Here is a 15,637-nt window from a genome sequence, read left to right as displayed (position 1 = left end):
TTTCTGGACTTCTTTTCGGCCGGATTTCGGTTGTCTAATGCTAACGTTAATTTTAAACTCTGGTCGATTTATGAGGACTATGGTTAACTGCTCCTCAGATATCTGCAGAGTAAATCCAGACAGCTAGCTAGACTATCTGTAGAATTTTTCTGTTGCATGACTAAAACTACTTTTCAACGTACACATGTTCCACCAAAACAAGTTCCTTCTCGAGGCTATTTTGCAGCGGCACTGGAGCTTAGTGCTAAGCGCCATTCATGACAATTGTGATTGGTTTAAAGACATGCCAATAAACCAGTGTGTGCTTCGCAGCACTGTGAAGGAAGGTCTTGCAAAGCGAGACTAATCCCTGTGTGACTGATAAATGTGTGTCCTTTTTTGGTGTCAGTACCAACCAGCTTTGGCTGACTTTGACAAGCAAAGTCACACTGTCTACCGTCTATACAGTCAGTATTTTCCTCATAATCTCAGTCAGACTTTTGACAGTGTATCCTTTTTTGGTGCTGGGTGCTACAGTATGCAATTTTAAATATGACTTTAAAGGCCTACCCAGGATTTAAAACTATGACATTTTGTGATGAAATCAATTAATTCTGATGGAGGGTCCAAAATAGAGGAAGTTATTGTAGCTTATTAGCTCTGTTGCACCATTTGCTTTGATTTAACCTCCCGTGTCTTTTGATTACTCTGTGAACTTATTGTCTAATTAATGACCAAGCTAAGCTAACAAGCTACATAGTTTGCTAACTGATTGTTCCCATGTTAGCATCTCCTAGGGCTTTATTTTCCATCTTGAATGACTTTTTTTCTAAGGAACTGGTATGCAATGGTGGATAAAATGCCAGAAGAGGTTCTGAAAGCTGTTTTTACTGACTAGTGTTATCCTAGCTGGGCTGGCTAGCGAGCTAACCGTTAGCTTGCCATCTACAGCAGTTCACCAACTAGCCCTGCGAGTAGTCACTATGTCACCAAGTTTCTGGCCCCACCAATTTCATGTGGACGAACGAATGTCACTTTGTCATGTGACTGCCGCTTTAGTTTGTTGTAAACTGTAGTTTGGTGAAGTCATGTAATTCCCAGCATAGCTCCACCCACCTGAAACCTGAGCAGAGGTCGAATCAAATCAAATAAATGAAAACACCTGTGCGGGTGTGCAGGGCCTTTGGTACCTGTTTAAATCCAATTGTGCCTTTGCACCATTGTTTTTCTTTCTTCCTGACTGTTTTTCTTTCGATTGCCAAACTCATCTCATCTTCTTCTCTAAGAATGGGAAAAAGTAATGAAAGTAATGCAATGATACTAAAGCCAGAGAAAGAGAAAACACTATTCTCTGCATGCCTCTGCAATCTATATTTCCTCAGGGTTTGGTGTTGAGGCAGGGGGTGGACACTGACTGGAGGTGTTTGTATGCGTGTGTTCGGTGGTGGTGGGGTTTTCAGACTTTGATATAGGAACCCTGTGTCTTTCCCCTGAAGTGTTAAGAAAGTCAGCATTGATTTGAAGTTTGCAGATGATATGCTCAAGTGGAATAACTTAATATACTAAATACAAGGGGTTGTGCAGGCCATAAGACATACTTAAAAAACTCAAATTTGTAAAACCTCATATCTTTCACATTCTCAAAAGACCTATTGTTTGGGTATGAATAGAAAAGGAATGCCTATGTGGTGATTGTATGCTTATGTATTAATGAATGTAAGGAAAGGTTAATCCCACTCACAATAATTGCCAACAATTGCACAAAGTTTTACATATGACCCTGTACATGTTGTTTTTGTGATCTTCCCATTTAACCTTAATGAGAAGAGTAAAGCTATATGTGGTGGTGATTGCACAGTGGATAGGACACATGCCTTTGGTGTGGGAGATCGGGGTTCGATTCCCACTGCGATACATCAACCAATGTGTCCCTGAGCAAGACACTTAACCCCTAGTTACTCCAGAGGTGTGTGACCTCTGATATATAGCAATTGTAAGTCGCTTTGGATAAAAGCGTCAGCTAAATGACATGTAATGTAAAAATGTTACTTTCTGAACATTTCTTATATATAAAGATAACTAATGATTATTTTAAGTAGCGATTAATCTGCCGATTGTTTTCTCAATAAATCGTTTTGGTCGATGCAATTTTAGAAAATAGAGAAAAATGCCTGTTACAGCCAGAGATAATGTATTCATTTGGAAAGTTTTAATACGATCAAATGTCCAAAACCCAAAGATATTTAGTTTACTGTCATATATGATAAAAATAGAAAAAGAAACATTGAATCCTCACATTTGAAAAAACTGGAACCAGAAACTTGGTTTGGCATTTTTGCTTAAAAAAAGACTAAAATGATAAATTCATTATCAAAATAGTTGCTGATTAATTTATTGTTAATCACCAACGGCATATGGCATTGTGGCATACACCTCATCAAAAATAACAATTATTTTGTAATCACTGTCAATTTAGTACTACTGAATCAGAAGGGGTCAAAATTGGACCATTACATGTATCTAGTGTAAAGTATGGCATGTCACACAACTGGGCTAAACCGAGCCGAGTAAGCAGTTTAACACAGACTCAGACCCTGAATCAAAAATGCTCCCTTGAGGCTAATTTCCCAGATAAGACACAAACTAAATTAAATGGACAAAAAAAGGTTCAGTGTTTCAGTTCACAACTTGAACCAGGGAACTCCAAAGAAACAAACTTCCCATTATCAGTCTGTCGGGACCAAGACAATCTGCTGCACCGCTAAAGGATTTTTAATTTGGTCTGTATCATAACCAGAACAGAACAAAGACCAGAAGAGCTGAGGGCTATTAATCTCCAGGGATGAACTTTCACTGCCTGCCTGCCTTTTTTTTTTTTTTTTTAACACATACGCATCCGAGCACACATGCAGGCACACTCAGCTGGACATGATTGATATCCCCTCTTCCCTTTGCTTCTCATCATCACAGTGTGTGCAGCAAAGAAAGGAATGGATAAAGCACATCCTACTGATCACATTTCACCTCCCTCTTTCTGGCCTTCATCCTCGCTCTGCTCTCCTCTGCTTCTCTTTTCCACATCATCTATACTTGATGGGCTCTAACAGACTCACTCCTGCCTTAATAAATACACCCACATTAGTTTCATCGATTGCTGTACTCTCCTGTGACTCTACACTGGTCAGTCCTTGAAAATGGATTCCTTCTCTGGGTTGCTCTTGCTACTATACATCTCCATCTCACATTTCTTCTCAGTCAATCTCTCTGACAACTCTAGTTAAAAAATAACGGCTAAAACTCATGTCCAATGCTTAAAGGGTAACTACCGTTTTTTTCAACCTGGACCCTATTTTCCTATGTTTTTGTGTCTAAGTGCCTGATGGTAACAATAATCTATGACATTGGTCCAGTATTAAGCGAGAACGCTGCAGTCAGCAGTGGCGAAACAAGCTACAATGTTAGTTAATAGGGTAATTGTCCAGCTTGTATTTACCTTCACAAAAATGCTTGTTTTGTCACTGACAGGCTCAGATTAATATTCTAAGTGTCTGACAACATTATGGAAAGGATCCCATCAGAGATAGACCTTTAAAACTATTTAGATCCAGCAGTTCTCTTGGCGCCTCTCAATTGGACCTGGGTCCCTGACACCATATGTCAAGTCCATGGTAACTAACCTTGGTGTTAAGATGGATAGTGATTTTAAACTAGAGAAGCAGATACATTCTGTTGAAAAAGCTAGTTTCTTTCAACTCAGGCTGCTTACCAAACTGAAGCCATTTTTATCTTTCACTGATTTTGAGAGGGTTATACATGCTTTTATCACAACTCACCTGGATTACTGTAATGCCTTATATGTAGGTATTAACCAAGCCTCCCTCTAGGGCCCTAGTTTGTTACTTGTTTTAAATGTTCATTTTTGTTACTTGTGTGTTTATAATCTGTCCGAAATCATGTCAATGATCACTTTGGTCAACCTGGTTGTTTTAAATGTGCTTTACAAATAAAGTTGGATTGGATTGGAAAACATCTCTGAGACCTTTCTCTTTAACCAGAAACAGCTGTGAAGTTGCTAGTGCTAAACCCACCAGACTCTATTTAAAAAATCAATACTTTTAGCGTGTATAGAACAAACATATTTTCACATGTGAATCGGTAAACTATGTGTTTATTTCAACCAAAACTAGAGTTGTGATGGTTGGAAAAGTTTTATTTTGTTTCTGTCGACTTTGAATGAAGTGTATCTTACGATGCTAAAATTACTTCATTACTGTTTAGTATCATGGAGTCTAGTGGGTTAAGCGAACGCAATTTCGCAGATGTTTTTATGTTTAAAAAAAGGATCTTACTCTATAAGAAATCCTTTCTATAATGTTGTCAGACACTTAGAATAATAATCTGAGCCTGTCAGTGGTAAAACGAGCACTTTTGTGAAGGTAAATACAAGCTGGACAAATTGCCCTATTAACTTACATTGTAGCTTGTTTCGCCGAAGCAGACTGCAGTGATCTTGCTTAATACTGGACCAATTTCAAAGATTGTTGTTCCAATCAGTCACTTAGACACAAAAACATAGGAAAATAGGGTCCAGGTTGAAATAAACAGTAGTTACCCTTTAAGTTTGGCTCAGCGAAAATTTAAAAATACACTGCCAAGATGGGAATCAACAAACAAGATATGAGGAGGCAAAGATAAGTGAGGACAGACCTATTTTTCTGTGTCTATTTACCTTTGGAGGTCAAAAAAGGACGTAAGCATTTTGTTTGCCTTTGAGGTAGAGACCTCCTGCAAACACTTGGCATTGTGCAGGCAATCCACTGTGGGAAATTGAAAATAAATATATTGTATTTCGAGGTTAGCATTCCCTTGTTTTCTTTTAATATTGTGCTCAGTTTCATTTATGCTGGCTTGAAACTGATTTTATCCTCATGCCAAAATTTGTTCAGGATATATATATATATATATATATATATATATAAATATATATATATAGGATTAAGATATTTCACATCTGGCTAAATAAGGGGGATGAATATATATTTTTTAAGGCAAATACCGCAGTGGGGCTCTTGTATATTTCAAATGCTAAAATGTGCTTGACTGCTTGTGGAAACCCACAATACCCAAGACTGGATATTTGGCTGCTTAAGAGAACCCTTATTCATAAAGGTTAGGCAAGAGTGGCAAGAGAATTCCAAAAGCAACATAAAAGCAACCGTTACATTGAAGGAAGGAAACCAATCTAAATCATTTGGTGTGCTCTGGCAAATGGGAAATATTTAAGTAGTAGTAAAAAAATGTATACAATCTGTATTTAATGGGATAATACGTAAAAGTAAGTTTGACTTCTTCTGCAAACAAATAACCAGCATTCTGAGAGATCCTTCCATACCTCGAACACAGTGAGGGCGAAGGGGTGTCCCAGATGGTGATGGGAGGACAGAAGCACTTTGCGGTTGTCCCCATTCAGATCCACACTGGACAGCAGGTGCAACTTGGAGTCCACCCAGTACAGACGCCTGTTAGACAAGTCTGAGAAGATGGAGGAGGAAAAAAAAGAGAGAGAGAGAGAGAGAGAGAGAGAGAGAGAGAGAGAGAGAGAGAGAGAGAGCAAAACCAAGGAAGAGAAAAAAGGAGGGAGAGATGGAGATAAATGGAGAGAGAGAGGTCATTTCACGAGAAAAGGCCTAGGGTGAGAGGTATATGAATGTAATGGCCCAGTAGCCACACCATCAATCTTCTTTGACATGACGACTGAGGCCCTGTGCTGAGAAAACACAGATGTGATTGTAATATTGCCAGTTGACTTCTTTGCGGGGAAAAATATATGTGCCCTTGAGCAAATTGACTAATCTTGCTGGAGTTAAGATAAAGGAAAACGTTGCTGTTTTACAATTCTATCACCATGTATCGGTCCCCAATGTTGTTTACTTTAGGACTCCATTTCTGTGCTCTTGCTATGGACAACAAAGAAACGCTGTGGTTGACTTGAAAATTTAGATTTAGAATTTGAAGTTTCCATCAAATTTGACAGCAAATGACATAATCCAAATATGACTTTGCTTTTAACAGGTGTGCAGAATAAAGTATTTTTACACATCTTTCCTCTCAAATTAAGCATCAATTTCAATCAGCCGTTAAACCCTTAGGTAAAAGTTGAGCAGAAAACAATTACTTTTTCTGAACAACATTGTCCAAGAAAACATTGTCCAAATAAAATAAAAAGTTTTTGTTAGCATACATTCAGGTAACATTCCAGACTGGCAAAATGATGGCAGTAACAACACTGTTATTTCCCTTTTAATATGACAAGGAAATCCAAAACAAAAGTCTACTTTAAAAAAGCGGGAGTGTGATCACATGCATATTACATAAATAGGCAAGTCAGAGAAAACTGTAAAAAAAGGAACTGATTCAACATGATCATGGCAAAGAAGAAAAAGAACAAAAAAAAAACATTTATTTTCACCTCTCATGACTCAGACAATCTGTTCTGTTCGCTGTTCTGTATGAAATCATGACCAAGGGAAAATAATCCACCCCTTCTTCCACAGCGGTCTGGCCAGCTCTCTCATTTGCCTTAAAAATATTTTTTTTTCATACAAATGTAGTGACACCTCAATTCCACAGAGTGTGGCAACTCCATGCCTCTCTTTCTCCTCAGGCAAGGAGAGCTGAGAGAAATTGGTTGGTGCCGCAGAGGGAGTTGAAAGGGATGATGGGAGGTATTGACGGCACAGAGCGTCTGGCTTATTAATTTGGAGGCCCGTGTTCGCTGGCTTGATTGATGAGAGCCAGACACAAACTGAGCTTTAACAATAAAAGCTATTCAGGGGTTGCAGCTCTTGCTGTTTCTCTTTCTTTTGTTTTTCTTTGTCTCTTTCTTTGAATTGTATTTACTCAGATCCTTTTTTCCCTCTCTCTCCAAAACCAATATCAGCATAATAACTTAGTTTATAAAACAGCTTAGATTGATTTCCCTGTCCCTGTATCATCTTATAGTTTTCTCTGACCTCTTCAGTGAGCCTTGCGCGTTCAAAGTTACATGTATTCTGTCCTTTCTTACCCAGGGTTATTCCATTGGGCCACTCGATGTGTTCGGACACCAGAACTTGTCGGTCCACTCCGTTCATCCCAGCCTTCTCGATTTTGGCCTGACCTCCCCAGTCTGACCAGTACATAAACCTGTGGAAAGACACATACAAATAAAATAGACATGGATTCAGTAAAAAAGATGAAAAGAGCCCCTTTTCAGGAGCAGTGAATTTTTTGTATGTGCAATGTCATAGTCAATTTTTAGAAGACAACTAATATGCGACTGAATATACTGTACTCACACAATGTTCCTGTAGTCTATCTTATATTCTTTACAAAATCAAATAGTTTTACTTCTGAAACAGACCTTGAAGACACTTGAGGAAAGTAGATACTGTGAAAAACTGCTGGTACTGGAAACTTGGGCCACTTTTAAATGTGTGTGTCTGTGTTTGTGTGTAAGCTTAATTTGCATGTATTTTATGTAGGGCTGTCAAACGATTACATTTTCTTAATCGTGATTAATCGTTGAATTTCTATAGTTCATCACATGTTTTATCACATGATTAAAATTATTTTGCATTTCAGAACTGTTTTTAAGTACATATTAACAATGGAAAGAAATTCTTACCAGTGTATCTCGATTGGGAATCAAATGAATGCAAAGAAAATGACTTTATGAACTTGATTTTAAGATTTGTATTTGTTTATTATATATTTAATCTAGTCACAGATTTGAATCTAGAGGCAATATTAAGGTTGGGTATTGTTTGGTTTGGATACCGATGCTAAAGCGGTACTTTTAAAACGCTACGGGTGCCTTAACGGTGCCTGAACCGATACTTTTTAAGAAAGTAAAAAAAAAAGAAGGGTACTAAACAGTTGGCGACATTAAAGAATGGCTTGTTTATTGCTAAGGCCATATCGTCAAAATTAAATGTTTAATAATAATGTAATCACTATAACAATAACTTATTTCACTAGTAAATAGCTGTTGAATGACAAAAACAACCACCAGATGGGAAAAGGGCATTTAACAACAACTTTGAATGCACCACGAGGCTGTAAATTACCAGTTTCATTGAACGCACCGTCTGTGTTTTTCCGACAACAGCAGCTGCAGATTGTTACATCCCGGTGTCAGAATCCTCTACAGTGAAATACAGTCAAACTTACTAGCTACTAGTGGTAGGCTAACGTTAGCTGCTGTCGAGTATAGTGTTAACTAGCGTCACGTGCAGCAATGTTTCTGTTGCCTGTTACGTCTGTTTCAGAGCATCAGAGAGTAGTGCAGACATATCAGTGGCACCAGAATGAGGCACCGAAATCCGCATTGCTATTCCTGCAGCAGCAGGATGTGTTACGAGGAAGTACGGCAAAATAGTAGCCTGTTAGGCACGACGCAAAGCCGAGTGAAGTGAAAATAAATTAATAAATGGCGGCATGTGATTAATACGATTAAAAAAAATTAACGCATTGTGCTCAGCCCTTAATCGCATTGCGATTAACGCATTAATGCTGACAGCCCTAGTTTTATGCTAGCCTAGCTTCGTAGAGTTGTGAAAAGAGTTATTTTGGGAACTTAAGACATCCGAGACAAAGAGAAAGCCGCAGATAGAGCAGACAAGAGTCACATTGCATCTCCAAATAATTGTTAAGCTGCTTAACCTTAATAGAATGGTGCAGCACTACAAAGAGTGTTGGTATGGTAAGTTAAAAGCCTACTTTTAGACAAAATGTATGTTTTCTATAATAACATTCCCTATTCAGAGATGACAATAATGCCCACAGGCTTGTCCGGCCACCCTCTCTTTCCCGCTGCCTCCATCCTTCCCTACCTCTCCCTCAACTCTTTTGCCATCTTCATATGCTTTGTCCATCTGTCAAAAAACTCCCACTCACCCTTGGTGTGGATCCACTGCTATGGCCCGTGGCTCGCTCAGCTCAGTGGATATCAGCACTTTTCGCTTCCTGCCATCTCCTGTGGCAACGGAGATACTCTTGTTGCCAGAGTCAGTCCAGTAGATGTTCTTGTGGACCCAGTCAACGGCCAGGCCCTCGGGGGAGTGGAGCGAATCGATGAGGGTCACCTGCTGTGAGGAGTCACTGGCCTTGTTGATGTAAGCACTGGTGGGTGGTAGAGAAGAGCTGTGTCAGTCCGTGTTGTGGAAATTATGAAATACCCAAGAAAGAGGCAGGAAAAAGGGAAACATAAGACTTATCCATGTACTTTGCTAGATCAATGCTGGACTCCTTTTCTTGTGAAGAAAGACTTGAGTGTACTACATGCCTTAGATACCTAGTTGCGTATGGTGGGGGACAGGTACTCTTCACTCTAGATAATGCTATGTCTCAAACCTGACACCTCTATAGTTAACCTCAAGCCTCCCACCAAACAGCACCTCCCAGGGAGAAAGAGTCTGTCTTTATCTATCCGCAGCTTACAAAACTACCTGCCTCTTTCTCGGTGTTTGCCAACCCCCCCGACTTCCTTTCTCATCTTCTGAATCGTTCTCTATTCCTCCTTCCCACTTGTCTGTCCAATCTCCTGTCCCCATTTCTGCTTTTCTCTTTTCCCTACATAAACATTTTCTGACTCTGCACATTATTGCCTTCACTACATATGGGCTATAAAACAAGACAATACAAGACAACCTTATTAGAAGGTTGGGAAACCCAATGTCCCAATTTATGTCACGTTAGCAAACCGTACCAGAATGAAGACAAGAAATACGGATGGTAGGAGCAGCTTAACTAAAGGCTGGTGAGATAGTTGGAATGAGGTGGACATGTTGAGATGATGAGTGAGGGACTTGGAAGCAGCTTGTGTTGGTTGTGTCATTGTTGCCACCGCAGACATCATCATTTATGGTGGGGAAAGTTAGCCTGCTGCTGTCTTGTGATGGATATTCGAAGGCATCTCTCTTGTATCCCAAGGTTTCTAACAACACCTGTCTCTCACTCAGAGATCATATTAAAATGAGGGCTGGAGCAGCAAAGTGGACGTGCATGAAATCCATCATAATTGGTGCAACAGTGGTCTATTTAGGTGTGGGATAAAAAAGTATAAAAGATATCACACTGTGTATTTTATCCTGTGTTGCAACGTATAGTTTATGATATGCCTTTCGAATACAATCATCTTATCATAATGTTTCTTTACACACCCTAGTGTACAAATTCTTCTGGACACACTTTTAATTACTTTCAGAGAGTATCAGTATTATTCAATACGTCCTTGTTCTTAGTTACAAATATTCAGATAGACCGAGATGAACAGGTTGGAGGCATGAATAGGGGGCGGACTGGAGTAAGAAATAAGACAGAGACGGATGAGTCCAAGACCACTGAGCAGATTGCATCTTTAATTGGCTATATTATTGTTTGCAACAGACATCTCCATCACAGGGAGAAGTTAACAAGTCATTGACCCGTAGCTTGCTAATCACTATGAATTAGCCTGGAAAACCACACAGTTGCAGTAAGGGTGAAATGAGGATGAATTACTTTTAAATGCACAGCTATTTCTATATGGAAAAATGCTCCTTATCAGAGGAAAATGTACTACACTGGAAAGTAAGAAGCTTGGGTAAAGTCTGTGATCAGTCATGTTCTTAGCATTTAGAAGGTATCTAGCTTCTTAAAACAGTAATTAATTCTTGAAACAAATATATATGAGCAGCTAAGTAATAAAGAGGTACAAAGAATAACCACAGTCACACAGAAGTTGCTGTAGCATATGCGAAGAGCAGTTAACTTAATGCTTTTCACAAAGATCAAAGTAATATGTTGATGTAAGAGTTGTTATTTCTGTTAGTTGACTTAGAACAAGCTTGTAACTGTCATCCACGCTTGTCACCATTTTCTGTGGCCATTTCTCTGTCGCTATCTTTCATGGATGTAGCTTGGTAGCAAGTTAGCTATGAAGGAAGATGACATCACCATTCTTTATTCTGCCTACTGAGCTCTGATTGGTGGTCAACTGTCTCTCTAAATCGGGGAAACAACCATTAATGAGCTGTTAATTTATAAAAGGCTGATTAAATGGGAAATGTGGGCAGCAATTTAGAGATCTGGAACTAGGCAAGGTAAATGGAGGAATAGACCATATTTAGCACTTGTGACATAGCTGCTATGCAGCATTATGCCATTAAGAAGGCCTTGGATTTGTGGAGCATATGAACTCAAAAGGAGCAGATTATCTAAAATGTGCTTGCATAAAAAAAAGTTTTGATTGTATGACTGTCCTTCAAAATGATATCATGCAACAGAAAATCAGCAGCTTACATGTATTGAGCCGATGGTATACTTTTATACTTTTGGATGTATACAAATATCATTTTTTTAAGGGATGACAGGGAGGCAAACACAACCAAGCAGGTTCAACTGTACAAAATCACTTGTTGCTGCCCATTTGTGTTTATTTGCTGCTTTCAAAGTAAAGTTCAACATGACAAATTAATTAATTAATTTAGAGTTAATTTGTCCTTTCTCTGTACATAAGCCCTTGAGTGTATCACTGAGTTTGTGTGGCCGTATGGATATGTGCGTGTGTGCGTGGGCAGATGAGTAATGGTGGTGATTATTGAGGCAGTGAAATCAGAGAGAGCATATGGCTCAACTGAGATGATAGAAGTCCCCACCCACTACCTGCCAGCCATCAGGGTGAGACACACACACGCACGCACGCACGCATGCACACTAGGCCCCCAGGTGTGCCTGTCTTGCTAGCAGAAGGTGTGACAGGTTGAAGCAGACAAAATGGATATATAGAGGACAAACAGAATGAGAGAATGGATGAAGAACGAGAAACAACCGTTATCCAAACTCCTTAAGATCTGATTCTGCAGTGCTTCTGTATAGGCTATATTGCTAGTACAAATATCACACAAATCATACGTACTGTACATTGTGTGTGTGTGTATATATACCTGTATATTTTTTGATGATATAGATCACACCAGAACATCTTGTTGGTGGACACGTCTACATCCAAGGCCACTGCGTTCTTCAGCGTGGGAACCACCTGAGTGTATTCACTCTTTAGCAGGTCAATGCGACGGATCTCGTGACGGTTAGTGAACATCAGGTACGGACTCTTTCCTGGTGAAAAGGGAAAGGCATTCGTGTTACGATCATGTACAAGCACGTTTCTCCATTTGCTGCCATTTATTTACACCTTGACATCGGCGAGATTGGACAGATTGGCCACAAATCTCAGGAGATGTGTGGAGACCCTTGACAGCCATTAACCTACTACCGTAACCCCCAAAACAGATCCCATTTATCATTCTCAACCCCCTCTGTACTAGACATGGGTAATTTGCAATACTGTCAATCATAAGTGTGCTACTGTAGGTGACAAGGAAATGTTTGCCGATCTTGACAATGATACATAAATTGTAGCACATATCTCAAACCTGTATTTGAAAGGTGAACCTGCATATGTGCATTTTTGCTAATGTAAATGCAATCCACGCTGTTCCTGAGACAGACAAGGTCACATTGACTTCATGCCAGTGCTGCTCACTGGCAGTACAAGTTGATGTTATTACAAGCTGTCATGTGTTACCATCTCAACAAGACCTGAAAATTGTCAAAGTTGTTGACTCGACAAGTGTCAAAACATTGGTCTGTTTGCAGTGTGCTCCAGTCCTTTTTTCCCTTTCACATGTACTTCAGCCTGCACAAAAAGCTGTACATACTGTTATCTACAAGATACAATGGGTGGTGTTGAGTTTTGATTGTTATTCTCCAAAGGGAACATAATGTAAGACAGCTGAGGTCTTGTTTTGCATTAGTACTATTTAGGTCCTTTATGCATGTATTTTTGATTATGTGGGCATAAATAAATCATCCAAATAAACCTTTTAAAAAGGAAAATATATTCTGCACACAGACTACTTTTTAACACAACATAATGCTGTTCACTTAATTATTCACACAATTATGCTGTGCAGAAAAGTAACACGTACATAATGCGAGGCGGCCCAAACTGGAAGCAAAAGGACACATCCATTTAAAGAGCATCGTCTTTGACTGTGTGTGTGAATGTGTGCCCTGCTGCTGGATGTAATGAAACACAATGTGCAGGTGGACAAAGTAGCCCAACAACTAGACATGACACATTGTTCTATTTTTAGTACAGCAGCTTGTCAAAAGTGTGTTCCTGGGTTCTCTTCCATTAGGTGCGTACAGGAAGTGTTGTTGGCTGGCACATCGGTTACCTGGGGCACATTTTTCAACAGGCTGAAGGTGAGCATGAGTCAAGCTTTTGAATAATTCTCATGCAGCTGACAAGGTCTACTTCATTCATAGTGAACACAGACAAAGAAAACCTTTTTTTTGGTGCATGCCTGCATACGGTAGAGACACCTCACACACAAACTGTATATACAGTACACTCAAAAATCCATCAAATTACTCCATAACCATTGTCTGTCTGCCTGTTTCCCTTTCTATCTTTTCCCTTTCTATCTTTTTCTTTCTTTCACACAAATATCCATTCATCTCATGTTCTTGCTATTTTCCTTCATCTTCACTTCTCTCTCCTATCTGTCATGTTACTCTTCACTCCACACTGTCCAGTATAGCAGAAATGCCATGTAACGAGACAAGGTTGGGCAACAGTCACACTGATGTACACCACACACACACACACACACACACACACACACACACACACACACACACACACACACACACACACTTTCAGACAGAGCAGCCAACCATCCCTCAATAGGTTTCCTCAGCCCCAGTTCAAACTACTGCACTGGGCTACTGCACAGGAAGAAAATATTACATTTCTACTACTGTTTGGATCCAATCATTTTCCTCTGACTACTAGGTTTGAAACCATCAATTTCACCTGCTGAGAGAGAAAGAGAGAAAAAGAGAGAGAGAGAGAGAGAGAGAGAGAGAGAGAGAGAGAGAGAGAGAGAGAGAGAGAGAGAGAGAGAGAGAGAGAGAGGGGAACAAAACAAGAATGAGAAAAACAAATGTGATTGCTTGAAATTAAGAGTAAGAGGATGTAATTGGGAAGAAAGCAAGAAGGAAAAGACAGATCAAATGACAGCAGGGGAAAGAGTGGAAGAGAGAAAGTAAAGCGAGAAAGACAGGAAGAGAAAAGGAGAGTAAGAAGATTTTGAAATATGTATAGTAAGAACAGAGATGGATCTAACTTCTCTTTCATCAATCCCCTTGACTCAATTTTTCAAGACAGTATCTCTTACCCCTCATCACTGTTAATATGTTCACTGTTTTTTTCAGCCATGACACTAAATATGTCATCAAAAAGTACAATATTATCTCTCCTCCGTTCTGCCCTGTTAGCCAATTGAGATAATGCAGTGAAAAGATAAATACGGGCTGGGGAAATGCCATCAGACACTGCGGGCGCATTGATTTGATTTGCAGATATTTATGTTGTGGAGATGCAAAGTACCATAAAGACAGACATAACGGTATGAAATTCTGCAGGATGATGTTCAGTTGCAGCCAGTGTGATGGTGGTGTGGTTATAGGATGATGTTATATCTGGAAGTAGACACACCTGTCTAGGTCAGCCATGCTTGTTAAGATAACAGGCCATGCTATATAATGATGAATAGATGCTGCAGCAGGGAGCAGAGATGAACCTTCTGTCAAAAGTCAAAAAGTCATCCTACTTGCTAGCATTGCTCCTGACAAGGCAAGTTACATAACCCTCCATTATCTCTGTGGTGGATGGCTCTGTGATTAGAAATGGTTCTTTTATTAATCTGTGGACCAACATTTAAAGTTGTGGTCATTGTAGAGCTCAGGTCATTGAAAGGATAAACGACAAAGAAACTATAGATGATTATTATATACATGCAAATTTGTATTCTGGATTATTATTACCTACATTCCTACAGGCGGACAGAATAAAATGTTATGTGCTTGTCTTTTAAAAGCCTAAAAACTTTTTGAGATGAGGCTTGACAGTGTTCCACATCATCATAGGTCCCATGGCAAAATCTTTTGACAATGGGGAAATTCTGACCACTGCTTTAAACCCATTTTGAAAAGTGTGTGCTCAAACTGTCATGTGTGGAAAGAACTGCTCTTGGCACTGTGGTTAAGCCTGCAGTACACTGTAGATGAGGGAGACAACAAGGAACAAGAGGAGGAAAAAAAAGAGCAAAAAAAGGAAAGCAAGACTTTGGTCCACAGGCAGTTTGTAAATTTCCTCTGCATCGTTGTGACAGCATGTCCTGCTTTTATCAACCAGTTAGTGTGTGTACCTGTAATGTATTCCACAGTGCCACGTCATTCTCGTCCTTATCCTCACTCCTGCCTGTACATTTCATAAATTTTTATTTAACTACCTTAAAGGTCTCCGTTTTCTACTGTCATTAAAAAGCAATTAAATTGTCTGTATGTGGATGTTAGCAGCATTCATTCAATATTTCAGTACACCCAATAACGACCCCTAAAACCACTTCTACTATATTTGTAGAAAAGTAACTACAATAACTACTATTTGTATTTTTCCATTTTTATATAGTTTGAGCCAGTTAGTGAGTGAGTGTTCATTGTTTTGCGTAACACTTCAAAACTGTAGCATAGTTATTATTTGGTTATTGTCCATATGCATGCATTA

The 15,637-nt window shown here is 39.4% G+C and overlaps 1 protein-coding gene across 6 annotated transcripts in view; it reads right to left on the bottom strand.

Moving 5' to 3' along the window:
- lrp8 (low density lipoprotein receptor-related protein 8, apolipoprotein e receptor) overlaps window positions 1-15,637 on the bottom strand; it is a 196,917-nt gene that overhangs the window by 24,355 nt on the left and 156,925 nt on the right. For all 6 annotated transcript variants that reach the window (XM_031283863.2, XM_031283864.2, XM_036006980.1 and 3 more), the window contains exons 10-13: window positions 11,946-12,117; window positions 8,917-9,141; window positions 7,046-7,164; window positions 5,372-5,511 (exon numbers count right to left, since the gene is read on the bottom strand). In XM_031283863.2, the coding sequence (XP_031139723.1) occupies window positions 5,372-5,511; window positions 7,046-7,164; window positions 8,917-9,141; window positions 11,946-12,117 (656 nt within the window). The remainder of the gene's footprint in view (window positions 1-5,371; window positions 5,512-7,045; window positions 7,165-8,916; window positions 9,142-11,945; window positions 12,118-15,637) is intronic.

This window comes from Sander lucioperca, chromosome 11, assembly GCF_008315115.2.
Source record: "Sander lucioperca isolate FBNREF2018 chromosome 11, SLUC_FBN_1.2, whole genome shotgun sequence".
Lineage (NCBI taxonomy): Eukaryota > Metazoa > Chordata > Actinopteri > Perciformes > Percidae > Sander > Sander lucioperca.
The sequence above is the reverse complement of the archived record's forward strand: the minus strand, read 5'-3'. Positions and strand labels throughout refer to the sequence as shown.